The sequence below is a fragment of the Lemur catta genome, chromosome 18 (genome assembly GCF_020740605.2).
Source record: "Lemur catta isolate mLemCat1 chromosome 18, mLemCat1.pri, whole genome shotgun sequence".
NCBI classification, from domain to species: domain Eukaryota; kingdom Metazoa; phylum Chordata; class Mammalia; order Primates; family Lemuridae; genus Lemur; species Lemur catta.
In genome coordinates this window covers 13,249,490-13,275,901 of record NC_059145.1, presented here as the reverse complement: position 1 = coordinate 13,275,901, position 26,412 = coordinate 13,249,490, and the positions used below count along the sequence as shown (strand labels likewise).

Below are 26,412 nucleotides of genomic sequence, written 5' to 3'. Positions count from 1 at the left end.
CCCCACCAGGGCACCGCGCTTGTCGTCAGGTGGGAGGCTGGAGGAGGTGACCTCCGAGGTCCCTGCCAACCCCTAGCCAGCCAGTGCTTCTAAAGGGCACCAGGTTGGCTCAGGTCTGTCACCTGCTTGGATACGCGCGCTGCTGCCAAAGCCACAATACACAAAGCGGCGCTTACGCAGATGAGCGCTGTGTAGTTTCACCCTGCCCCTCTCCGTCCGCCGGGCCATCTGTGCCCCTCGCCCTCTGCTGCCAGGGACGCGCTCTGCGGCCCTGTGGAAGTTCCCTGGCGGCCAGCACGCAGCCACATGGGCCTGCGGGGTTGCGAGACAGGAACGTTCCGGAGGGCAACCACTGCAGGCTGGGCTCTGGCTGTGCCCAAGAGTGAGTGGAGTTGAGCAGAGGGACGGGGGTGACGGCAGGTCCTCCACCGGGGACATACTCGCTTTGCTTGGTGTTTTGCTACTTGCGAGCTGGTATCCTTGCCCCTGGCAGTCGAGGGCATATTGATTTTTCTTCAGATTTTATGGTCGAGTGGACTTGTTAGGTGCTGGGAGAGCAGGGAGGAGGACGTGGCTGATACGGAATACCTGCCAGCTGCCGTGTGGGCTCTTACCTGTGTTCCTTCCCTTACTCCACCCAACAGGCCTCTCAGATGGTTCTTACCCTCTTCCTTCCCCTTGCAGATGAGGAAACTGAAGTCATTAAATAACCTGTCCAAACCGACCCACGTCCTAGCTCACCCCTAATTCATACGTTTCTACCTTGCTAAAGATGCAAGATACAGAGCTCTTCCTCTGAGCCCTGGGACTGCACAGAAAATGGGTGGGCCAAGGATTATGTTTGGCATGAGTATAAATCACATACTGAGTTCCCTGGGAACCTTGGAGTGTTGAGGGCAGGAAACGTCAGTCAGTGTTGATTCATCATCCCTCAGGTACACACTAAGATCTGGAAGGTTTTTCCCAAAGTGCAACTCCTGCTTCAGTCTCCTTTCCCCATGACACAGATTGACCCCCGAGGGAAGGAACAGCACCCAAGTCACCACTGGGTCCTCAGTCCTGGACCCTCGTCACAGGAGGGAGCTGTGCTGATGTGCAGGACGCATCTCTTGGTGGTTTCCCAAGCACCTTGTGCATCTTTCTATTCAGGTCTCACGATACGGGCTGGGGGCCTGATGAGAAGGCCTCTGGGTCCTCCCGGCCACAGACCCCACAGCCAGTCTGTGAGTGGGCCGAGATGGGACCTGAGAGTGTCACCCAAACCACCAGAACATACTTGTAGCTGAGCCACAGAGTCAGCCTTGGAGCCGTCTTGAGAGGCTGTCGTGTGTCTCTTGGGCCCAGACGTGCAGTTCACATTGCTCACTCCCTCTTCTCTAGTTGGGTCGATGTCCATGGACTGAGATTCTAAAGCCTCCCTGAGTCCTTTAACAAAAGTCCTTCCTGAGATCTGACCAAACTCGCCTTTGCTTCGTAGTGCCTTTTTTATAAGTCACGTGTTGGCTTGAAGAGCTGCCGCAACACCTCCTTGCGCTTCTGGAGGATTCATCTGGGGGCTCCCTACCACAGTCTCCTTCCACTTCAGGCAGATTTGTGGGTTGCATCTATTCCACTCTTATTTTTATGGGTGTCATCTATTTTGCATTCCACTGGTCATCTTCGTTTTTTCCTGGAGGCTTCCCATTTTCTTCCTCGTCACTCTGGCTGGAAGAGACAGACGGGTGCCAGTGTGCCCCTACGCAAGGTGCTGGCCTTTGTCATGCATAAGGTTTGATCATTGAACCCAGAGGAAACTTGGAGTCTCCTTAACATCTTGTTCCTAGGCCAGAGTCACAGGTTCTTCCAGAGTGGCCTGCCTCCCTGAAATCTGTCCGATTTCACTGTTAAATATTGCTGGAGACCATGGTCGCTGCCAGCCTACCTACACAATCAAGGACTTTGTAAGAGTGCATCTTCTGCATTTATTTTTAGGGCACACAGTTTTTGGTTGAGATGTTATTGATGAATATGTGTGGCACTTAGCATTCTGACCCACACAGGGTGGGGGCTCCGTACTGCTTGCCAGGCAGGGCAGAGTCTCTCAGCAAGTGCTGGTTCCTGCGGGCACAGGGAGATAACAAAGGAGAGGTGTTAAGCTTTCTGTCTCAGGAGAAAAGTGGTTCCTATAGAAAAGGTTGGACTTTGCTGCTTGCTGAAGACCGAATTAATTCACTGGGAAGCATCATAGAGATCCACAGCTTTGGCCTTGATTTTAGAGCTCAGGCCCTTCCCTAGAGCCCAGTGACCAGATTAATAAGAGTGAGGGTCTCCTCGTCCTCCACCTTTGCTCTCAGGGTCAGCTGTCAGCAGTGGGCCTCCACCCAACCCTTGCCTGGCAGAGGAGTTGAAATGGCGTGTTTGTCTCTAAGTCATCAATACTTAATGTTATCAAGTGATCAAGCCACACTGTGGCTCTACAGTGTGGATGGGGGAGGACCTTGTTTCAGAAAAATGAAGTTGAAATGTTGATGCCTTTCCAGTGCAGACTTGCTTTACTCCATCCCTTCCTTTCTGCTTTGACGTTTATATAATTTCTGAACTCAAGAAAGCTGGGATCATCCTCAGAGAGGTCGATAAACTAAGAGCTCCAAATGTTGACTGGGTGAAACCCATCGCACTTTGCAAAAACGTTCCTTCTTTGAGTGATAATTTATGCCAAGGGAGTGTTCAATTCTGAATGCCCATTTCATTAATGATTAGACCCTTTTCATACATCTAACTTCTCCCGAAATCAAGAATGGTTGAAAATGCTGGAAGACAGTCGTGTTGAAAGACTTGGGGTTGTCTCCGAGGAGGGTCTGGCACAAGCTTGCATTCTGCCTTGGGGTATATTAAACTTTGAGATGTGGAAGCAAAAATGTTTATCTGTACGTGTATAGAAATCTGAATGGCTTTTACAGCTAGTGAAATTCCAGCCAGACTTTTTTTTTTTTAACTTCCTACATTGTGACAGCTATCGGGAATTGCTGTTCATTGTTTTGCTGTCACTTTAGAGGCCATCTTGACCTTCCAGAACCATCTGGAATTGTTTATCGTTGGGTGTAATTTGGACACTAGACTTTGGTCAGTGCATAACGCCAGAGCATTGGTGGAGCCTGTCTTACATTCGAATTCCTTTCCTTAGAAAGTGTTGTTATTGTTAGATAACAATGGCACCTTGCATTTGAATAGTGGTCAGCAGTAAAGTGTTTTTCACGCTTAATGTTTCAAAACTGCCACCTTGCTGGGCCCCCAGCTTCCATGTGTTGCAGACAAGACAGGTGGTAAGACCCTCATTTTTCAGGTGAAGAACCCAGGGCACTAAGGAGCGTAAGTAAATTGCCCAAGATCACGTGGTTGGGTAGCAAGGAGCCGAAACTGTAATCAAGGCTTCCTGACTTCCAGTTCTCCGGGGCTCACCGTGCCCGACTGGGTGTGTTTTATTACCTAGTTCATGGTTCCTGATCTTTGAGTTTTGATTGTTATCGTTGGTTTCTAAGAAAAGGACTCAAGACCTGCAGCAGTCATTGTATAACAATGGTTTTGTTAATGATTTATACTCTCCAGCCCTGGCAAACCTTCAACTAGCAGAAAGAGGTTGTTTGGGAGCCCATTTTAACAAATGTATTAAACGTCATAGGAAACTTGGGCATTCATGTGTGTACCTACCACAGCTATTCTTTCCTGTGAGAGGAATCTGTATTTATGCCTCTGAGAGACTTAGGGGGTAGGGGCAGGGGCGGGTGGATTATAAAATGCCAAAAGGTGTTCAGAGCAGGATGGACTCTTGCTCAGGTGAGAGGTGTTTAACAAAGCAGGTGGTTGAGAGCAATGGAGCTTGTGTGCCGGGCACCATCACCACTCACCAGATGTATGACTTGGCAAGTTACCTAACTTCGTGGAGCCTCAGTTTCCTCATCTGTAAAATGGGGATGATAACGGCACCTGCCGCGTGGGGTAGTTTGAAGGATTAAATGAGATAATGTGTATAAAGCACTCAGGCAGTGCCTGGCGAATTGGAAACGTTAGTTGCCACTGACTGTAATGTAACTTGCAGAGAGAGGATTCCCAGGAAGGTGGTGACCTCTCAGCTACAGGTGTAGGAAGAGAGTCAAGGTAAACCCCTCATCTTGGTGGCCATTGACATGGCTCTGTCACCTGCAGAGCTTCTGGTCCAGCTGGGCAGGAACGGGTTGGAGACATCCCCGCAAGTCCCAGAGACTCCCCCAGCAGGTGTGAGTGAAAGAGAAAAATCAAAGACTTCAGGGAAGAATTTTCAGCCCTTGGAAATGAGCATGGGCTCACTGTGCAGCAGCCGCATTTTTCAAATTCTTGGATTTGGCCTTGAGAATTTAACTAACGTTGCAGCAGGTAAGTGAGCAGCCGTGCCGAGTGTCACGGGCTGGGTTGGTCAGGGCATGTCTTGCGAGGCAGTCAAGCGGAAACTCTCATTCTCCGGATTCTCTGAAGGCCCAGAGTAAATGCTTCTAAAAGGTGGACCAGCTACAGGGTGGAAATGCCTGCCTCTGGGGAAGGATCAGTCCGGCAGGGCAGTCAGGTCACTCTGGGCTAAGCAGCCCCAAGGCCATCCTGCCTGTTCCCACCAGGCCCCATCCTGGGACACAGTGTCTCTGCTCCCTGCCGCTGCCCTGTCCTGCAGCCAGGATGCCCCCAGAGGGGCTCCTCCCCTCCCATCACAATGGCTTCGAGCCCCACCAGGTACAGGCAGGCTGGCTCACATTCCAGGAGCATCATAATCCTTGGAGTACAAGGCTTGTCTTCTCTCGAAGTTCCTGAATTCTGGGAAAGGTGCCTTCTTGATATGGAAGTTTGTTAGTTCCTTCACTTACCTTCCTGGGTATGTGTCCAGGTCATGGAAAAGGCTTGTATCTCCCACTATTCTTCTCCCCAGCACCCCTTTCCCACACCGTCTAACTGAGGCTGTGACCTCTTGCACCTAAAGAAAGGAGTATCCACCCCACCCCACCCTGCCCCCTGCCTTCCTGCTGCCTCCAGGGTAGCTGCCACTATTCGCTGGCCCCGACCTCTGGTTCTGAGGCTAGGCAGCTTGTCACAAACCATGCTGTTTCTTTGCACAGACTTAGGGGTGGGGGACAGGTAGTAGGTAGCTGCCAGGCTACTTGAGCAATATTTTATTATTTTCAAGACTGATCTGAAAAGGTAGTTTTATTATTCTTTTAATCTAAGGCCCTGATTCGGTGGCCCCTATACAGCTCAGTCAACCCCAGGCAGGGAAAATGTCCATTTGACGATTATCTGTGGGCAAGAATGTTAACTCAGGCTGTCGTTTCCACTAACCCCAGCGAGACGTGGTCAAAAGCAGCTGGCTTGGGCAGTCAGGAGAGGGAGGTTCTATATGGCCTTGGCAAGTTCCTTTCCCTTTCTGGGCCTCAGTTTCCACGTCTGTAAAATGTGGAGGGATGAACTACTGTGGTCGTTTTTAATGCTGTTCTGCAGAGCCCTTGAGTTCCAAGGAGTTGTTTCGCTGGCGGGAGGGAGGATCCTCCTGGCCCTGTTTCAAACCCAGCATTCTCCTGTCTCTCTCCTACCGGGGCTCTTTATCTAAGATGGTGTTTGGGGAGGGGAGAGAGCAGGTTTCCCTGCTGGGAAAGGCATTTGGAAACTGGAATAGAATGCCTCCAGCCGCAGCATTCTGTGATCTGTGTCCTCTTAACTCTTTTTTTTGGTTTTGAAGCTTGGCTTACAGTGGCTGTGCCTCCTGCCCCCACCACCCGCCCTCCAGAGCCGCATGGAGATGGCCACGGCCAGCAGTCACTGCCTCATCCCGCCCCTGTCCCTTCCTTAAAGCATGTCAAGGGCAGACGTGTTGTCAGGGACTGGCGCTGAGGATCTGCCCCCACCAGCTCCGTTTCCTTCTCCTCCCCAGCCTTCTGCTCCTGCCTGGCCACTGGAGCTGCTTGTCTTTGTGTTGGCTAAACACGCGGGCAGGGGGGAGGAGAAGGAGGGTTTGTCGTGGCTTTGCCACAGGTCACTGACCTGCTCTAACCCCAGCTCCCTCGTCTATAATGTGACAGACATTATAATGATGATATCTATCTTGGCGATCTCCTGAGACTCTGATGAGACAGCATATATGAAAAGGGCTTTGGAATCAAATACGATTTGGAGATAACGGGAGGATGAGGACAGGTCAGCCGTGGGGAAGGTAGACGCCCCCTCTGTTGGGTTGGTGGCCTCTGCAGGTGGCCCCTTGCCTGGACAGCTCTACCTAGCTCCCTCGCTCTCTGGGATCAAAGCTGACTTTCTCTTCCCTCTCTATTGTGATACAATTTACATGTAATAATATGCACAGATTTTAAATGTAGAGTGATTAGATTTGGCAAATGGTTTTATACCTGTTGTCTTAGTTTTCTGGGGCTGCTATAACAAATTACTACAAACTTAGCGGCTTAAAAGTAACCAAATTTATTGTTTTACAAGTTCAATGTGAATCTTACCAGCCTGAAGTTAAGGGGTCAGCAGGGCTGTGTCCCTCTCTGGAGGTTCCAGGGGAGACCGTGTCCTTGGCCTTTTCCAATTTCTAGCAGCCGCCCACGCTCCTTGGCTCAAGGCCCCTTCCTCCATCTTCTAATTTAGCAGGGGCGAGTGGAGCCCTCCTGATGTTGCATCTCTCCGTCCTCCTCTTCTGCCTTGCTTTCCCATTTTTAAAGACCCCTGTGATTACATTGGGTCCGCCTGGAGAATCCAGGCTAATTTCTCTGCTGATTAGCAGCCTTTATTCCATCCTCGACTTTAATTCCCCTTTGCCATACAAGGTAACATCTTCACAGCTTCCAAGGATTAGGACATGGACGTCTTTGAGGGAGCCATTATTCTAGTGTAACCACCAGCCTGATCAAGATGTCTCTTTCACTCCAGAAAGTTCTCTTGTTCCCCTTTGTGCTCACTTCCCACTCACATCCCCCAGAGGCAGCCACCGTTTTGATTTCTCTGAACCATCAACCAGTGTTGCCTGCTCTAGGCCAGATTTATGTTGAAGGGCTACCTCCCCCACCCGCCGGGTGGCCCGGAGTGAAAAGTTTGGAAAAGTAAAATCTCTCTGTGAGGGTTTGCTCTTGGTGCTGGGGGAGGGTCGAGGAGCTGAACAAGGGAAGTGGGCACCTAGCCATGTGCAGAGGCCCCGTGTCAAGAGCCTGCGGACTGGCAGGCTCTGCGCCCACCTGCTCTGGTCCCAGGTCCCGCCAGCACCTAGAGATACAGCCCCGAGCAGGACGTTGCCGCTCCCCCTCCCAAGCCCTGCAGATACATTATTACAGAAAGAGGATTAATGAACAGGTCCATGGACTGTGCAGGGCCCTGGTCTCGCTAAGTCTTGGCAACACCAGATATCAGAGATGGCAGGGGAATGCCTCCAGCAGCCACAGCCAGGCCATTCCAGAAGCCCCTGACTGAGGACCCCCGTTCCTCAGCCTCCCTCCTCTCCCATGGCACCCTTTCCTTCTCAGGGGAGGTGTCTTGGTTCTTCACCCACACTGCTGTCATTTCTGCTTCTGCTCTCACAGAAGATACCACTGCTTCCCTTGTGGAAACCAAACTTCTTCCTTCCAGAGTGTATTTTTTATTGTTTTTTTAGAGACAGGGTCTTGCTATGTTGCCCAGGCTGGCATCAAACTCCTGGGCTGAAGCGATCCTCCTGCTTCAGCCTCCCGCGTAGCTGGGACTACATGTACATCACCATGCCTGGCTGGGAGTATCTTTCTAGGGTATCTTCCAGGAGACCTGGAGCCTAAGGCCTTGCCTGTCCTCTCTGTTGTACCCTTTTCACCTGGGTGCCCTGGGGAGGCTGCATTCTTTACAGTTTGGGTGTCTTGGGGGTGTGCTACAACAATGTGCATTGTCTTTCAGGGTCCGGTCCCCTGATCTGTCTAAAAGGAACAATAATTGTAATACCTCAGCAGATTGCTGCAGGAAATAATGCATGTGAAGGCTTGCCCGAGTTCCTGGCACCTCATAAGCAATCAGTAAATATTAGATATCGTATTATTATGGTGATCTCTTTGGGCCTTTATAGCCACCCGTGAAGTGCTATTATTGTGCCCATTTTGCAGATGAGAAGATTCAGGTTTCAGATGTTGTTACTTTCTAAGGTGACAGTAGCTATAAGTCTCTCTGACCTGGAAACGGCTCTCGCCACCTTGCTCTCCTGCCCTGGCTGCTCATGGGGTCGCCCTCTGCGTGGGGTTTTCATGTCCCAGTGACGTAGTGGCAGTAGGGGAGCAACACCATCAGTGGGCACGTGCTACGCGCGGCAGGCACCGTGGCAGCCCCTTCACGTGGGTCTGTAGAGGCTGCCCCTGGCCCCCGGTCACAGAGCCAGCAGGTGAGGGACCCGGGATCCAGAGCAGGCAGTCCGACCGGAAAGTCTGCCCTGCTGACCCCTCTGTTAAGAAGCATTTTCCTTCTGTGGAGGCCCTGGTTGTATTTCTCCTTTTGATTCTAACAGGCATGGACCTCGGAGCCAAACCTGAGACTCCCCGGAACCATCTCTCCCATCCTTCAATCCCCAGCCTTTTCCCATTTTAGCTTTCTGTGCTTACTCGTGTCTTCTGGACCCTGTTGTCCATTTTATTATTTTATTGAGCATACGTGGTTGATAAAGCTGCTTTGGATCCTGTGCAGAATGAGCACGCCGGCACGGCAGAAGCGCACAGCAGTACGGAATCCCTGGTCTCTTGCCCTCTCCCGTTTCCTAAGAGCTTCCCTTACCCCGACAGCGTCAGGTGACAGCCGTTGGGTCAGCTGGCTGGCCGGCAAGCGGTGTGGTTTGTCATAGGCTACCTGTGTGTGCCGTGCTGCACTGCTATCAGATGACAGATGGTGGGCTTTATTTATTTACTTACTTGAAGTGCTTTTGTTGTCTTGAATGACCAGATTGTCTCAAAATGCTTTCAAAGCTGCCTCCATGCAACGAGAAGATCGCTGGGGTAGCAACCGAAGCGAATTGTCCTGCGCAGCCACCTTCTGGCAGGCCCACAGCTTCAGTTGGCAGTCCCCCGTGACCCCCTGTGGTGGGGAGATGTCAGATGGCTTGTCTTGGTGGGAAATTCAGTCACAATAAGAAAGCGGAGGTGACTCACGCCTGTAATCCTAGCACTCTGGGAGGGCAAGGCGGAAGGATCACTTGAGGTCAGGAGTTTGAGACCAGCCTGAGCAAGAGCAAGACCCCGTCTCTACTAAAGACAGAAAAAATAGCTGGGCATGGTGGTGCATGCCTGTAGTCCCAGCTACTCCGGAAGCTGAGGCAGGAGGATCGCTTGAGCACAGGAGTTTGAGGTTGCTGTGAGCTAGGCTGACGCCACGGCACTCTAGCCTGGGTGACAGAGTGAGACCCTGTCTTGTCTCAAAAAAAAAAAAAAAAAAAAGGTGGCTAGAGGTTGAGTTCTTCATCCACATACCTCGTGTTTCTTTTTGTTGTTGTTGTTTTTTGTTTTTTTGGTCTGTGGTGCGTGATCTGTCAGGAGAACGACTGGAAGTTGGTTTCTCACGTTTGAGTGGTCTTCTAGAATTTATTTGGGGGATTCACCTCTGTCACGTCCGCTGAGTAGGAAACAGATCTGACTGGGGGCTCCACTAGGAGGAGCCGTGAAGTGCTGGCTATCCTCGATCTTCCACTGCATGCCCTTGCTGTGCCTCCCGGTCCTCTTCCGGGTGCTCTGGCGGCACCTGGACCCAGACAGGTGTGGCATCAGCCTCGCTAGCGCCTGCGCTCTGCGTGCAGCAGACAGGCAGGGGACAAACGGCACCACGGTGCCATCCAGAGTGTTCGATTGCGAGGGAGAAGGTAAAACAGGGCGTGTGAGAGTGGGTAGGAGCCGCTTTAGGGACAGCCCCCTGAGAAGGTGGAATTCGTGCGGAGACACAAGAAGAACCTGGCAGTGGCACTGGGTGTCTGCCGCAGCACCGGGCGTCAGCAGCCTGGGGCTGCTTTCATGAGGACAAAGGGCTGTTTTAGTAAACGGTTAGGGTGGTTATGATTCACTGTGTTCTCCTCACCTGCCTGCTGGTTTCAGGGGGCGGGTCCAGGCCCCTTTTTGCTCACTGGTTTCTCCTGTAACTGACACAGTGCCCGAGTCGTGACAGCCACACAGCAATAGTGGATGGGTGGATGGGTCAATGGGGACAGGTGGATGAACGGGTGGATGAAATAGCAGGCAACCTAATAGAAATAAAAAGCAGTAAAGGGCAAAGGAGGACGTGAAAGACTTAGCCTGGTTCCAGAGCGAGGGTCTTGGAGGACTTGGTGACACACGGAACCACAAGGCTGAGCATGGGGAACTGGTGGTGTTCACTTGCCTGCTGGCGTCTGGGAGCGGCTGGGGGAAAACGAGAGAACCGGGGAGCACAGGCAGGAAGGATGGGTCCGTGCTGTGTGTGAGAAACAGCCAGAGGTGAGGAAGAGCAGTGAGAGCAGGAGAAAGCACATGGCCAGGAGGAGCACTGTGCGCAGATGGGACAGATAAGTGTCAAGGTAGCATGTGGGCCGGTGTCCAGAAGGGTCGGGGTGATGGAGCTGCACGCTGGCAGATGGAGGCCTGGTGGCCCCTAGGGCCTGCTGAATCCAGTGTGGGACTTGGGGGGCTTCGACAGCCTGCTGAGATTTGAGTCCTTTCTGAGACTGGAAGCTGAGGGCTCCCTCCTGTAGAGAAGGGCCGTCTTTCCTAATGGGAGCATCTGAAATTGGCAGAAAGATCCAATGGGGAGCAGTAAATATCATGCATTGTTTAGAGCTTTGTTTTATTCCTCTGGAAATGACTGTATTGTATTTTTATGTAAATAATTTGCAACAACAGGATGTTTGCAAAGGGGTGAAAAGCAAATACTCATAAATGAAGTTGAGATACCATATTGTGTTTTTACATCAACAGTGTACACTATTGCTTGCAGTAGGTCCAAAAACAAAGGTCCAAGAGGCGACATACCTGTTAATTTTGAGCTTCTTCATCTAACCACTGTTACCTGTCCTTTGAGGCCTGATTTGAAAATCACCTTTTTCATGAAGATTTTGGGATCACTCCAGCCCAACGTCATCCACACCAGCTCTGAGCTTCTCTAATACGATCGTGTTGTAGCTTCCTGAGCACTTGATGCTTACGTGTTTATTTTGACTTATGGACGTGTCATCCTGACCTGTTAACGAGCCCTGTATGGGCAGGTAGCACATCTTACTCATCTGTATATGTGCTCCAGGGGAGAGGCACATAGAAGTTCTTGAACAAATGACTGCAATAATAACCAAAAATACAGTCTGTTTCTGTTGTTAATGGAGTTGTTTTGTGTGTGAGCAGGGGTGGGAGGGAGTTGTTCTCAGTTGGCTGAAGCCTGCCCACCACACTTTACATGCTCCCAAAGCCTGCGTGACTCTTCCAGCCACAGCAGTTTGTTTTAAAGGCCCTGCGTTGAAAACCTCAGGCCTTAGACCCCGGAGAGCAATAGTTTGTGGAGCGGCGTTGAATGCTGGTCCCTCGATTACTTGTGCGTGAGGTTTTACGGCTGGCTCTGATGGCCATTAGGTTTTGGTGTCGTGAGTGGGGCTTGGTAACTAGTCTGTTACAGTGTTGAAAACCTATGGGTTTTCCTTTCTAGCACTCCTTTTTTTGCCGGTTGACAGAAGATAAGAAGTCAGAGAAATTCTTTAAGGTCTTTTACGACCGAATGAAGGTGGCCCAGCAAGAAATCAAAGCCACGGTGACAGTGAACACCAGTGACTTGGGAAATAAAAAGAAAGATGATGAGGCGGACAGGGAGGCTCCCACACGGAAAAAAGGTAAACGGGGCTGTGAGCAACAGGAGTCCCTTGTTCCCGTTATTATTAATATCATTTTCATTATTTCTAGACTCCAAAATGCATTGTGACTTGGGCTTTCAGAAGGAAAAAATAAATCTGGTTCTGATATTCTTCTTAAGTAACCTGAGCTGAAGTTCTGCTGCGTGGGAGGATCTTCTTGTTTAATAAATTAATGAACATTCTTGGTCAAGCTTAGGGTTTTATTAGCAGGGGGTCCATGTATATGCTTTTCCTGTGATTTCCATGTGACGTTAGAGAAAGTTGGGGAAATACGTCCTTTCAAACTGGGTGTCCTTTGTCAGATAATTTTCTCTTATTTTCTAAGGTATTTGAAGTTTGTAAAGCTTTTTAACCGTCATCCCACTGGAAGAAAAGTAGTTCCAGGAAGTGGCTAGATCCATAACTTATGGAGTCAGACGGCCTTGAGCACGTTTTCTACTCTAAGCTTCACGTTTCAAGTTTAGAACGGCATTTCTCAACCACAGCAGAGTTGACATTTGGAGAATTCTTTGTCATAAAGGCTGCCTTGTGCATTGTAGGATATTTAGCAGCATACATGGCCTCTACCCAGTAGCGGCCAGTAGCACACCCCCAGCCCCAACTAAAAACGTCTCCAGACATTGCCAGTTGTCCCCTGTGTGGGGCAAAAATCACCCCTGGTTGAGAACAACTTGTTTAGAATGGGACTAAGGAGAAGAAAAAGAAGAAGAGTAAGTGAGTACTAAGTACTTAATATGAATCAGGCACTCTTCAAGGTTCTTTTTGTTTGTCAGTTCATTTAAAACGCAAGTCAACTCTGCAAGGTAGATAAAATTGTCCCCATTTTACAGATGAGGAAGCGGAGACACAGAGATGTAATGAACTTGTTAAGGACGTGCAGCTAGAAGGCAGTGGAGCCAGCGTTTGAACCCAGGCATCTGGCTGCAGATGCTGCTGACTGTGGTGCCACAGCTTCCTCACAGGGTTATTCTGCAGATGGATGAGATGAGATAACACACACAGAGCGCTTGATCATGGTGCCTTGGCACCTGGTAAAGGGTCAGTCAGCTGTTACAGTGGCAGTCATTGCTGTTGTTAGTAGCATTGTGTTGAATCTGTCAGGCACCCTCTCAGGGTAGAATTCACCAGTGCCCCCCCTTGTACAGAGGAGGAGCTGGGGCCCAGAGCCTTAGACTTGTGAGGCTGACAGAACCTGAACGAAGGCTTTTCCTCTAAAACATGTGCAATCATCAGTGAAGCGTTAGAACAAGTACAGCTGCAGGCTTGACTCAGCTTTCATGCTGTCTAAGGACCGAGAGAAGATGGTGACTTCTTGGAGTGTTCTGCCAGCCTTGAGGACCTCCAGTGGACACAGGACCTTAGGTTTCTGAATGTCATCCTCGGTGCAGTGAGTAGCGCTCCTGGGGTTCGGTAGCACCGACTGTCTGACGCTTGCCTTCTAGCTAAAGAGCCCACGACACAGATAACGGAAGAGGCTCGGGATCAGCTCCTGGAGGCATCCGCTGCCACCAGGAAGGCCTTCAGCACCTTCAGGAGGGAGGCCGACCCCGACGACCACTACCAGGCCGGGGAGGGCACCCAGGCCACGGCCGACAAGACCAAGGACGACCTGGAGATGAGCGCGGTCATCACCATCATGCAGCCCATCCTCCGCTTCCTGCAGCTCCTGTGCGAAAACCACAACCGAGACCTGCAGGTGAGGGCCGGGCGGGGGCGTGCAGGGAGGGGGGGCGGGCAGGGCCACCGGCGCCCGGCTTCCTCTGACGGCTCAGCTCCCCGCACTTTGGCCAGGTTGCTTGAGTTGAGGATCGAGCCGGGTTCTCTGATGTGAAAGACTAGGCGGCTGATGGGCTGGTGTGTCTCCTGTCTGTCTTCCCCACTGTCCCCAGAGTCAGGGACCACGTGACTGGTTCACCAGTACAGGTGCCCATATGTGTCTGTTAAGTGTTGTGTGTGTCTCGTAGCCTGCCACTGTTTGGCATCTAGGTGCTCAGGTAAAAATTGGATGGATGGATGGCTAATTAAATATATTAAATATGATAGGTTTACAGAATCAGATACATAAAAAGTTCTAATTAAGTATTTGTTGGTTGGATGAATGAAATGGCTGCCTCTCAGTGTTTTACACAAACAGGGACTCCAAAATCTTTGCTGAACTGATGATTCCAGAAATCTTTCGTTCATTTTGTTATTGTTTGTGGATGATAACAATGGCCAAGTTTTATCCGGTACTTATGATATCCTGGATGCTATGCATCGCTTATGTCATTATACTTCACAGGCGAGGAAACCGAGGAGCAGGGGACCCAGGTAGGGAGTGCAGAACTGGGACTTGAACCCGGGCAGTCCGGTGCTAGAGCTCCTGCTGTCACCCAAACACTGAGAGACGGAGGGCATGTTACCTCCCTGGCCAGGCTTCCCAGCAGCAAAGGCTACTTAGGAAGGGCCAAGGATGGATTCCAGAGATCTGCTTCTTCCTCCCGAATGGGCCTGGGTTTGTGGAGGTCCCTCACTGCCCAGGAGAAGCACGCTGGGACACTGGGTCCTTGGCCACTGCTTGGTTTTGTTGCCAACTTTTGGACCTAGGGGGGACCACCCCTTTTTGCCAGCATGGTGTGAGAATGAATAAGTGTGTCTGAACATCTCCTCTAAGATGGAAGGGAATGTTTCCTCCAAAGACACACAAGTCAGCCGTGGTAGTTTTGTGTACTTGGATTATGATGTATGGACAGGAGATGATGCTCGTCCAAATCTAGCAAGGGGCAGGTGCAGCCTTAAAGTATTGGCATGGCTGCCTTTATCTACCCGGTGACTTGATGGCCTGTCCCACCTCGACTGTGGCCAGACCATTTGGTGCTGCCACAGTGACTTGCTCTCACTTAGCACCTGCCACAGAATCCATGTGTGATTAGCTGAGTAAAAAATTACATTGTCAAACAGTAAGGCAGAACATTAAAATGGAACCAGGAGAAATCTGCATTAATACTTTCCTGTGGTTTTTATGTTTAATAAAATTGGTCTGAAGATCCTGAACTTCAAAAAAAAAAAAAAATCTCCTATCTGAGGTCATCGACTGGCCAGATCTGACTCATATGTAAAAGTGCAGGGATTTCACACAAACCCCGCCATTGGCCACGCTGGACCCACAGTGCTGCGTGGTTTGTTGCCAGCGAGCGGCCCGGCAGACGGGGTTGCTTCTTTCTGCACTTTCTGCCCAGCCCATTTCAGCCAATGGCATTTCCTGCTTGATGCCTGTCGCCGTCTGAGTATAGGATCCTGGCTGTCAGTTTTCTTCTCTTGTCAGTCGCTTGTACTTTCCTACTTTGGGCTTAGAAAGTAGCCCTAGATCCACTCACCCAGGACCGTGTCACTCAGTCGGGTAGAGCAAAGCCCTCATGCTCAGAGGTCCAGGATCTGCATTCCCTCTCAGTGGCTGGTGTCCCTCTGTCTGAAGGCCACTGTGTCCCTGCCATTGTCTGCCCTCCACCTTACATGTCTATACCCTGAATCATGAGGGAGACGGGCCAAGGGAGTGTGAACGACCCATGGAGAGCCAAGCCTGAGCCGCTTGGCTGTGGCATCTTTGTGGATGGGGTGGGGGGTCACCACCCTGCTGCGGGGGCTGTTTCTAGGCTGAGCATGGTGGTCAGTGTCCCTCACTGGTCCCCTGTGCAGGTGTCCCCCAACCTTTGAGGGGATGCCTATGCGTGTGTACGTCATTGAGTCAATGTGGGTGAACACCTGCTCTGTGCCCAGCACTGGTGGCGATAGGACTGCACCCCTCCCCTTGCAGAGATGAGTCTAGGGCAGGAGTCACTTGGGCCAACCGGAGATTGCAGTGCAGTGTGCTAAGTGCTGCGATGCTGGGATCCTGCGGGTTTTATGGGAACAGAGGAAGGGAACCAACCCAGTGCCCAGCACACATAGGTCCAGGAAAGCTTCTGAGAGGAGCTAACATCTGCCCAGTTCTGAGCTACTGAAACACAAGACTTCCTTAAGTAAAATCCTGCCATGAATGTCAGAGGGGCAGTGCTAACATGCTTGTTCCTGGGCAGGGTTCTGCTTGCAGGGGCTGCTCCGCCTTCCATCTTTCCCTGACCTTCCCTCCTTCACCAACACACCTGTCTTCCTTCCACTGTGGAAGCAGAGTAAGGCTTTAATTGCACAAGTTTGTTATTTCTTATTTGGAAGTCTTCAGACTTTTAGTTTTATACCTTAGCTCTTCAAAAAACTCTCCTTTGAACTGATGCTCTGAGAACCCCACAGGCAGAAGTGCCTTTTGATAAAGTCCTTCCAAAACTCGGTTCTCTGATACATTGCTCAGTGGGAAACAGTGCTGTGGGGGGTTGGGGCATATAGTATACTTTAATTTTAATATATTTTTTTAAAAAGATCTAGCAACTCAATGTTTGAAGGTACCATAAAGATTATCCAGTTCAGAGTGTTAAACTTTTGGAGTTTTTTTGGCCACAGAAACCCTTTGTGTTTGAACATCTTATGCAGAAATGTACTAAGCACAGCAGATACGAGCAAAGCTGCTCTGTTCAGAGGAGAAACTAGAGAATCTAGAGCTTTCCTTCCCTCCCTCACCTACAAGACCCCTGGGATGGCAGGGGTGGAATTCCAGGGAGCCCCCAGGGTTCTGCAGAGCCCAGTTGGAAGCCAGTGATCTGGACCCGTGGTTCACAAGGATGAAGGTTAGAGTCATCTTTAAAAACTCCCACAAAACGTGTTCTGATAAAATGATGCCTGTAAGATTCCAGTTCTCAAAATAATGGCTTCAAGCAGGACTCAGCTACTCCGAAGGCCGTCCTGCTGGCGATGTCCTGGAAGGGCGGTGGAGCACTGGGTCAGGGTTCCCTCATGGGCCTCGGGGAGGGAGGAGGCATTCTCACAGGGAGAGGGTTTTCAGCTCCCCAGCATAAAGAAGCTCAGAATAAGTCGGAGAGAGAAGGGATCCAGCCTTTTGAAGCAGCACCCTCTGGGCTTGTGCCCAAAGTTTCTTGTCATATTTATAACCTTAACTTTCCTGTTGGTAAATGTTCAGTAGAGATAAAACCACCAAGTTTGACTTTGCCAAACGGGCAGTTACTGCCTTAAGCAAGCCTTGTTTACAGTACTCAGAAATGCACGGGAAGGGCTGTTCTGGAACCAGTTTGCATGTGCTTTCGGACCGTCCCCCGAGCAGCTGGCTTTGCTTTTCCCTTGGGTCAACGAATGCAGGTCTCGCTCTTTCTCCACTGACGTCTGTCTAAGCACAGACTTGAAGTCCCTCCTTTCCTGTCCACCCATCGCAACTTGATCCCTGTCCCTCTAAGGAAGGCTGCAAAAAGAACAGGATTTCTCAACCCCGGACAAGGCAGGGTGGTGTGTGTTGAAAGGTGAATTCCGTTCTCTGAGAAAGAGTGTCCGTGTGCCTCTTAGTGACATTTTCTGTGAAGCACGAGAGGAAATGGGTCTGAGTTAGGGAAAGGGAGATTTGGGCTAGACACTCTAAAAACCGTGACAGCTGGAGAGGCTTTCAAGACAGGGCAGCCAGCTGCCCTTCCTGGGGAGTTTGAAACATGTGGGCCTGGTTAGCCTTCCCAGCATCCACTCCATTTGATTCAGGCTTTTTCAGCCAGTGTTTATAAAGCACCTGGTAGGAGCCAGTGCCCATGCCAGCTGCTGGGCTGATCCCGCGCTATCGGCATGATCCTGTGCAGAGCTGACAGGCATCTCTGTAGGCACGTCACCTAGCGTGACCGGGGGCTGGGAGCAGCGGGGTACAGGGCTCCCATCTCATTGGAGTGGGGCTGGAGGGTTGGGGAAGGCTTCCTGGAAGTGACTTTAGAGACCACATCCGCAGGAAGAGGAGTTAATCAGGTGGAGGCCCGGAGAGAGTGACGGGCAGAGGGAATCGCCTGGAAGAAGCCCAGGAGGCGAGAGAATGAAAAGTGATTGACCAGCAGGGAGAAGTGCATTGCTGCCAGTCAGAGGGCCGTGGTGGGAGCAATGACGTCACTGAGCTGAGAGGGGTGTGGTGGGACGATGATGTCACCGAGCAGAGAGGGCATGGTGTGAGCAGTGATGTCACCAAAGATAGCGGGGCATGGTGGGAGCAGTGACACAAGAATTAAAGAGGCAGGTGGGCCTTGAGGGCCACGCTGTGAATTTCGGCCTTGGCCAGCTGGCCCTCTCCACAGCTGCCCTGGTCCCGAGCATTCCTCCTCCACCCCTGCAAGGTGAGGGGCTCAGAGGGGTAGCGTCTTCCCTCTAGGACCTGGAGCAACGTAGGAATGACTGTAAAACTCTCCTCCAGCTCTTAGAGAAACACTCTATCACCTTATGAAAGCCTACACAGTGGTCCAAAATCATCTGTTTTTCCTCCACCTCCCACCAGGCCCTGAACTTGTTATTGAGTGAAAGGGACTTAGGTTAAGTTTGGGGTCGGGGGGAAAGCGGTTTGCTTGTTGAGTAGAACATTGAGCTTGGTTTCCAGCTTTTAATCTGTGTATTCACACATGTCTTAATTATACAAGGAATACTTGAATATATTCTTTTTATAAAGGCTCAAATGAAAATAAGTGTTTAGCTATGAGTTACCTCTCTTCTATCCATAGAGAACTATTGTTGGTTTCGACTGTATCAGTCCAGTCCTTTTTCTATGTATTTGAATGGAAGGATTTGATGTACATATTAATCTATTGGCCTTTTTTTAACTGTATTTTCTAGAGGCCTTTCCATATTGACACACATGGATCTATTAAGTGTTTCTAATTTATAATATTGAATGATATTGATATACTATAATTTATTTAACTACTTCCCAGTCGATGGGCATTTAGGTTTTTCCCAGTTCATTGTTACAAATGGTGCTATAGTGAACATCCAGTACATACTTTGTGAGTAGAATTACCGGGTCAGAGATTACATCTGTTTTGTCTTTTGGTTATATCCTTTTGTATTACCCATTTTCTGTGTTAAATATGTGTCAATTTTATGACTGTGAGAAAAAGAATAGAGTTAATGTTTGCTGTTTTTTAATGAACAGATTATTGGAGTCTCTGACAAAAATTTCATCAAAATACTTTATGAGGCGGTTGAATGTGGCTTTATTTTGTTGAGAGACGTATCTTGCTCCTGTGTCTCTTGCTAACATTGCAAGTTTACCTGCAGAATACACCCCCAGGCACAAGTGCACACACACTTACTTACGCTCACCCCTTCCTTTCATAATGGAAGTAGCCAAACAAGATAGTGCAGGCTCCCGCCATGCTGATCACACCTCCTTTTATGGCTGACTGTCCCCAGTACTGGGCTCTGGGCCTTCAGCATCCAGATCGCGCCATCATCTTTTCAACAGAACCACTGCACTTGGAAATGTCAGATGCCTCTGAACTTAACACCTGATGGAAGGGGGCTGGGCTGGGCAGGTGCAGAGAAGGGGTAAGAAGGAAGTGGAGAAATGAGGACTGAAAAAGAGTATAGGTGTCCGAAGCGGCCCTCATGGAGGAGTGCCACATTCCATGTAAAGACGCCCTGGCGAGCAGGCCACGGTGTTGGCAGCCATTGCCATAGACCGAGTTCACTGGGTGACCATCGTGGGGGACTGGGCCAACTCATGTTGCATCTCTCTGCATAATCGCTGATCAGTCCAGGGTGCCAAGCGATTAGAGACAGTCAAGATGGCAGGATAAATGCTGTTTTCCTCCTTCCCTCTGTCTTTGCTTCCCAACCTGGGGACTGCCCAATTACAGAACTTCCTTCGTTGCCAAAATAACAAGACCAACTACAACTTGGTGTGTGAGACGCTGCAGTTTCTGGACTGCATTTGTGGAAGCACGACTGGAGGCCTTGGTCTTCTCGGATTGTATATAAACGAAAAGAACGTAGCTCTTATCAACCAAACCCTGGAGAGTCTGACCGAATACTGCCAAGGACCTTGCCACGAGAACCAGGTAACTCCGTTTGTACTGGGGATGGAAAAAAAGAAAGTCAGTTTCTCATTTTGGAAATGTTGACAGAGACTAGTTCAGAAGTCATGTGGCATCGGCCCATGAGCCCCGGGAGTCAGTAGGACTGAAGGCCTTTCTGACTGCTTTCAGTGGTCAGAAAGTAGCCGTGGTGCTTTATTACACTTCAGAACTTTACTAATGGTGGGCATCGGAGAGGCTGTTCTTGGTCTCTGCACTTGGCTTGATATGGCTTGGTTTGGTTTGGTTTGGTTTGGTTTGAATGTCCAACTATAACTTGACTTTTAGGGGTAGATAATAAAGTGGGGGTGAAATTAGAACCAGATGACACTGATCTGTCTTAAATACCAGGAAAAGTCAAAGGGTGGCTACCGGAAGGGGGTTTAAACCTAACTAGGGAGAAGAAAATTGCTCCACAAGACAGCTTGAAAGTAACATGAGGACATTTTTAACACCGTGGACATTCAGGGAAAAGAAAGACCAATTGGTCTTGACTTTGGCCTCTCAAGAAGTATGTATTTGGAGTAGAATCCAGTAGTTTCTTTTCTCGAGTAGAGACATCACTCGTACATGGTATCTTGAAGATTTTGTGAGTTTTTTGCATCGGTGCTGAGATGAGCCTGATTTTTAACTCCAAATTATAGCTTTGTCCTGGCTGGAGAGGGTGGGTCTAGGCTTAAAATGGCCAGTTCTAAACTCAGTGGCCAGGGAAGGTATGAGCGTCTGTGTTACTTAGGGAGCCAGGACCTTAATTCAGAGGAAAAGAACAGTTTATGGGAGACAACTCGCTGCCTATTAAAAACCTGGTCTTGGTTGTCTGTGAACGTGAGGACAACATTTTGTCAGATCCATTTTCCGCTCCTGGTTCCCTGATGAAGCAGATGGTGTAGTCCTAGTTAAAATGAAAAGGAACAAAAAAATACAACAGGCTTGGGGGAAAGGCTTTATTTGACATCTAAGCGAATTTCCTTGTTACCTCAAGTTTGCTTTTCTGCCAAACAGGCCTGTTGAAAGGAGCAGACCGGAGTGGGTCGTGCTGCAGATGGGGATGGTACCTGGGGGGAGATGATTAATTCTGATATTGTGTGCGTGAAACAGGAAACTTGCTTTCCAAGCTTAAGCCTTTATGCTAAAGTACAAAATGTGAAAAGTGAGTGATGTAGAGAGAACGGAACACACCTTGAAAGGGGAAAAAGGACTCAGAACCCGGTTATCAGTCACACACCATATTTTCCTTTAAGAACAAAAGCCAACTGTGCTTGCACGATTTGGATTAGACACGACCAATTTATCAGTTACCAGTTACAGTGCATGGGGACTTTCCTACTGTTTACTGTTAATTCTGAAACTAGAGATTTTCATCTGTCTTTTATTTTTACCACTTTCTCACGGAAAATTTGCAGCTCTCCCCTAGAGACATTACCGGGAGTGGTGAGCACTGTGTCGAAATAGCAGGTCAGCCTGTCAGCCTTTGACGTCTGATTTATGACCAGCATTTGTGTAAATGTCTGTGTGTGTCTTTGCTCAGAACTGCATAGCCACCCATGAATCCAATGGCATCGACATCATCACAGCCCTGATTCTTAATGACATCAACCCTTTGGGAAAGAAGAGGATGGACCTTGTGTTAGAACTGAAGGCAAGTAGGAACTGAAAGCAAAAGGCAGCAGCATGTGGCAACAGTTGCTTTTGTGTTTTTGCCTCGGCATGTGATATGGTCACTGTGGTGACACTAAATATTAAACACTGTTCTTTTAAACCCAATGAATAATCCAAGTTGCAAGTCCTGAAAATGTGTAACTTCAACCTTTCCCTTCCAAATAAAGGTCTTAGGAAGGTCACTTGGAATGAAGACTGCTCACTCAAAGCTGAGAAACAAATTCAAACAGTATCCAAGTGCTGAAGCCTTGGTTCTGAAAGGCCCAAAGAGAGAAATGGAAACTCCATTTTCTCTATATTTGGTATTTTTCCCCCTGTGACGAAAAAGGGCCACTTGAAGAATAGTACAGCTAAGCCTATCTAGGGCAAAAACAAAATCTATTTTTACTTAATCAAGGGAACACTTTTTTTCTATTCTGTTATTGATTTAGCAGAAGGATGGTTAATAATGTTGGTTTGAAATAAGGAAAATTACACTGACCAACCATGTGCCTATGGGCCCCTGCTGTGTTTGTCTGAACTGTGTACAAACAGAGGACGGCAGGTGGCTGACGCGCAAGCCACCGACACACGGCTGCCCGTAGCGCTCACATGGCTTATGGAGCACAGGTAGTGACTTCGAGGTGCTAAGCTGCTGCGTTTACAAGCTAGCCTCTTGGATATGTAAGAAGCTGAGATACCACTCCAAATACTGATTTCTTACATATTCCCCTCATAATCATCACCCTCTTTAGGGGCTCCGAAGGTTCTGTAAGAATCCAAAGATTCAATTCTAAGAATTGAACTTGCAACCCCTCAAGTGTCCAAAGTGTGTTTTGAAACATGTTGGTCCTACTGGGCACATTTCCTTTTTAACTGCTCCCGTGTTGGGGCATGTTGAGATCGTCCTTAGCCACACACGGCACTCCGCACCTCATCATCATGAGGGAGTCCAGAACCACAGGGTCTAGCTGAAAAGCTGATCTGTGTTTATTGCTTGGAGGGTGGCACAGGAAAGAACATTAGAGAGAGTGTTAACAAAAATCCACAGGAATAGCACAGTTATTTTTATTTTTTCTTTGGTATTTAGAACTGAGAGTCTAATAATTGATTTGGGTATGGTTTGAATGGATTTTTTTTCTTTGCTATTTTTTAACTCATTTTGACAAATTTTGTCTTAGAATTGACTTAAATCATCCAAGCTCATGTACCTGGCTACGATTTATCAGAAAGGACACAATGAGAATTTCATGTGCTCCTGTCAGCATTTCAGTGACTTTTTCAACTAATCCAGTAATCTGTGGATTATTATAGAAATTCCTGCCGTGTGATAACACAGCAACCTGACTGAACTGCTGTGACCTAAGTTTGGGGAGGAAAAAGATCCCCTTCCCCTAAAAACAGAAAACAACTTTTGAGTCCTGTACACAAGGAAGCATGCAGATGATAGGCCCAGGGCCTAACACGAGGTCAAGCCAGGACGTGCAGGGTGTGGACAGGTGCACGTTGGCAGTGTAATGGGAAGTTAAGAGTGGGCATGCATACAGCGTTTCTTCGGCTCACTTTCGTTAATTATTATCTGCTGTACTCTTGTTATAGCATTGGGGGTCATGAGGGCTGATAGAAACATTTTAAGACAGGAAGGAATTATCTTTATTACCTGTCTTCTCTGGCCTGCAACTCTGAATAACAGAGTTTGTAACTACACCCACCCTGAAGGCATCGTGATTCTGTATAGCAGGTTCTTCTTGACCACTGTCATCATGAGGGTGACAGGGCATTCACAAGCACCCATGTTGAAGTTTCCAGTGTCTGCTCAGACTTATACCAGCGAACAAATATGCCTGAACAAATACGTGCCTCTCTGACCCAAATCAGATTCTGCACACGTTTCTGGGGTCTGCAGTGGCACATCCTCTGCCTGGTGCGGGTGGTTTTTGATGCACTTGATGCAGGGCTTGTCCATGGGCACGTGCACCCAGGCCAGTCACCCGAGCAGCCCCTCTACATGTGCTCTCCCTTTGTTTTTCCAACTAGAACAATGCCTCCAAGTTGCTCCTGGCCATAATGGAAAGCAGGCATGACAGTGAAAACGCAGAGAGGATTCTTTATAACATGAGGCCCAAGGAACTGGTGAGTTGGGAGACCGAGCCCCTGACCTTGGCACCAAGGAGCATCAGAGCAGTGTTTGGGGCAGAACAGAGGGTCTGCTTCCTTGAGCTTTCTTGAAGATTTCCCAAATCAGAAGTATAGAGAACATTTAACTCAGCCCCTTCACTGAGAAGTGAAGTATTGGATTGAATGCCTGGTGTTTTGCCCTCTCCCTTGAGCGTGCACCACGAACGGAAGCTGCCCTCCCTGTTCCTCCCTCCTGAAGATGGTGTGCAGAGCGTGGTCAAGGAGCCTAGCAGACCTGAGTTGAAGTCCATAGCTCTGCCTTCATTGCTGTGTCACCTTGGGCAATCACTTGACTCTCTGAGCCCCCATTTTCCTGATCCGTAAAAGGAAGATGATAACGTTACTGGGGTGGGGCGGGGGGGGGGTGGTTGCTTTGAAGACTAGATGGGAAGATTCACATCAAGTCCTTAGCACAGTGCCTGGCACGTGGTAGACCCCCAGTGAATTAGAGCTCCTTTTCTTCTCGTTCCTCATTTACTGCTAGCATTTTAGCCATATCTTTGTCTAGTGCTGAAGAATTCACATCTCTTCTTGGTGCCAATAGTCTGGGCAACAGAAGAGTGTTTTTTGGATGCCAGTGTTTGTTTCTTATAAAGAAAACATGATCTGGTTTATTTTTGAGGGGTGATATTCACAATTGGCTGTGACTTGCAGGTTGGGAGTTAGAGCTGCAAACTGTGAGACGAGCAGCTGTCAGAGACAGTGGCATGAGTTGAGGACAGAATTCTCTATTTGGACTTTTCCCCATGCAAATAAACTGTAACTGACAGACTTAAATGAGGGCACTAAAACATTTCTGCCTCCTGGTGCCCTGAATGTGCACTTGGGGCCAGGCTAAAGTCCCTTTATGTATTCCTTTAAAGAAAGTTAAGAGCAGCCCAGCTCTTTGATCTCTGAGGTCAGGGAGTGAGTTCTGAGCCCGAGATGGAAGTCCTCTCCGAGTTTACATAACAGCTTACGCAACTGCGGGTACTGGGGTGGCCAGGGTTTGTCCTTCTTGAGTAGGGACAGGATGACTTTGCAGAGACCCCATTCCGGTTCCCATGAATCAAGAATCAAGAACATGCCCCAGCTCTTCTGACCTATCTTAGGTGGGAAAACTGTCAACACCCAGTGCCCTGGTTGCCACTGGCTCCGGGGTTTGCCCCCTTGTGGTTGGAGAGCATCATTCTGGCTCATGGGAAGAGTCAAAGGCTTCCTGGAACACACACTGTTCCAAGAATTCAAATAGCAGGAAAGCTCTAATAGCATGCGTGCATGCTGGTGCGCACACACACGTGTGTGTATGTGTTCTGGCATTGATGTCCTGTCTGTGCAACGTGTTAGCTATTCTATTTGGTATTAGAGAGAATTGGCAGGAAAAAAAGAGAGCGAGGCTCTTGTCTCCAAAGTTATCTGCAGGGCCTGACTTGGTGTCGGCACCGCAGTGCGTGGCCCCGTGCGTGCTGGGTGTTGGATGATGCGAGTGCAGAGTGGTGGCCTGGCAGCAGCGCAGGAGCCTGAAGTGCCTTGTGAATCGTCAGAGAGAAGGCTTAGATTTGATAAGTGCTGGCTACAGAGTGCTTTGTCCAGGCGGGGGTGGGGGGGTTCAGATAGGGGTGAATCCAGTCCCTGCTCTCCAGAAACCGAGGTAGATGGGAATGGGAAGACGGGTCCAGAAATGTGTGCTGAGCGCGAGGTGAGCCACGTGCTTGGGTTCTCCTGGGACAGAGTCATGCCACTGTGAAGGCTCACAGGGCCAAGTTCAAATCCCAGCTCACTAGCTGTGACTGTAGGAATGTCCTTTAATCTCTTTGACTCTGTTTCCTCATCCATAACAAAATAAAGTGGGAATCTCTGATACCTCATAAAATGTTTGTGAACCCTAAATGTTTTGAAAGAATGTCAAAATACCACACATAGTGCTTGGGATGTAGTAAGTGCACGGTAGGTATTACTGGTTCATGGTATTACTTAATATTTTCACATGGAATGGGCTGTGGGGGACAGGGAAAAGTTCAGAATCAGAAAATAGTTTCACCAGCTATTCCTAAAAGCTCGTGGGTTTCGTGTTAGTCTCCCTGAAGTGGCAAGGGTTGGGAGTAGGGAGAGTTGGTGGGAGGAAATGCACAGGTGGGAAAGGTCTGGCTTCTAGTCCACATTCAATGTGATATTTTATCATTTCAAGGTATTTTTATAGCCATCGCCCCTTTCTAAAGCAGAAGGGCGTGCGCCAGCCATGAGTTCCATCGGTCACGTCAGTGGAGGTTGGTGGGTGCTGACCACCCGTGACGGTGTTGGGAAGGTCCCCAGGGCTGTGTCCAGGCCTTGATGGGAAGGGTGCCGAGCGTCATGGGCAGGGTCTGCCGCGGAGGGGAGACAGCTGGTGTGCATGTCCAGTCTCACGTGTCTTCCTAGAAACAGGAGTGCTGTTCCTTGGGCCTTTCTTGCAGGTGGAAGTGATCAAGAAAGCCTACATGCAAGGTGAAGTGGAATTTGAGGATGGGGAAAATGGTGAGGACGGAGCTGCCTCCCCCAGGAACGTGGGGCACAACATCTACATACTAGCTCATCAGGTAGGCCCTGTCCCCAGGCCCGCTCCAGGTGCGGCTTCGCTGTGGGCCACAGTTCCGAGCCGGAGGGGCCCTTCGGCTTGGTTCTCCTTTGAGGCTTTCCCACAGGGCTGTCTGTGCCCAGGAGCATGTGGCTCACAGGTGCCTTTGGCAGCCGACCCAGTGTGCTGCGTCCCAGGACTTCTCCATTTTTCCACTGTGGTAGGGTCACGGCGTTGGAAATCCCCACGCTTCTTAAATGCAT

The 26,412-nt window shown here is 49.4% G+C and overlaps 1 protein-coding gene across 3 annotated transcripts in view; it reads left to right on the top strand.

Annotated features, from left to right (window-relative positions):
- Positions 1–26,412, top strand: part of ITPR1 (inositol 1,4,5-trisphosphate receptor type 1) — a 321,821-nt gene that overhangs the window by 234,366 nt on the left and 61,043 nt on the right. For all 3 annotated transcript variants that reach the window (XM_045530791.1, XM_045530793.1, XM_045530792.1), the window contains 6 exons: positions 11,644–11,824; positions 13,288–13,541; positions 19,585–19,785; positions 21,329–21,439; positions 23,476–23,571; positions 26,049–26,171. In XM_045530791.1, coding sequence (XP_045386747.1) covers positions 11,644–11,824; positions 13,288–13,541; positions 19,585–19,785; positions 21,329–21,439; positions 23,476–23,571; positions 26,049–26,171 — 966 coding nt within the window. The remainder of the gene's footprint in view (positions 1–11,643; positions 11,825–13,287; positions 13,542–19,584; positions 19,786–21,328; positions 21,440–23,475; positions 23,572–26,048; positions 26,172–26,412) is intronic.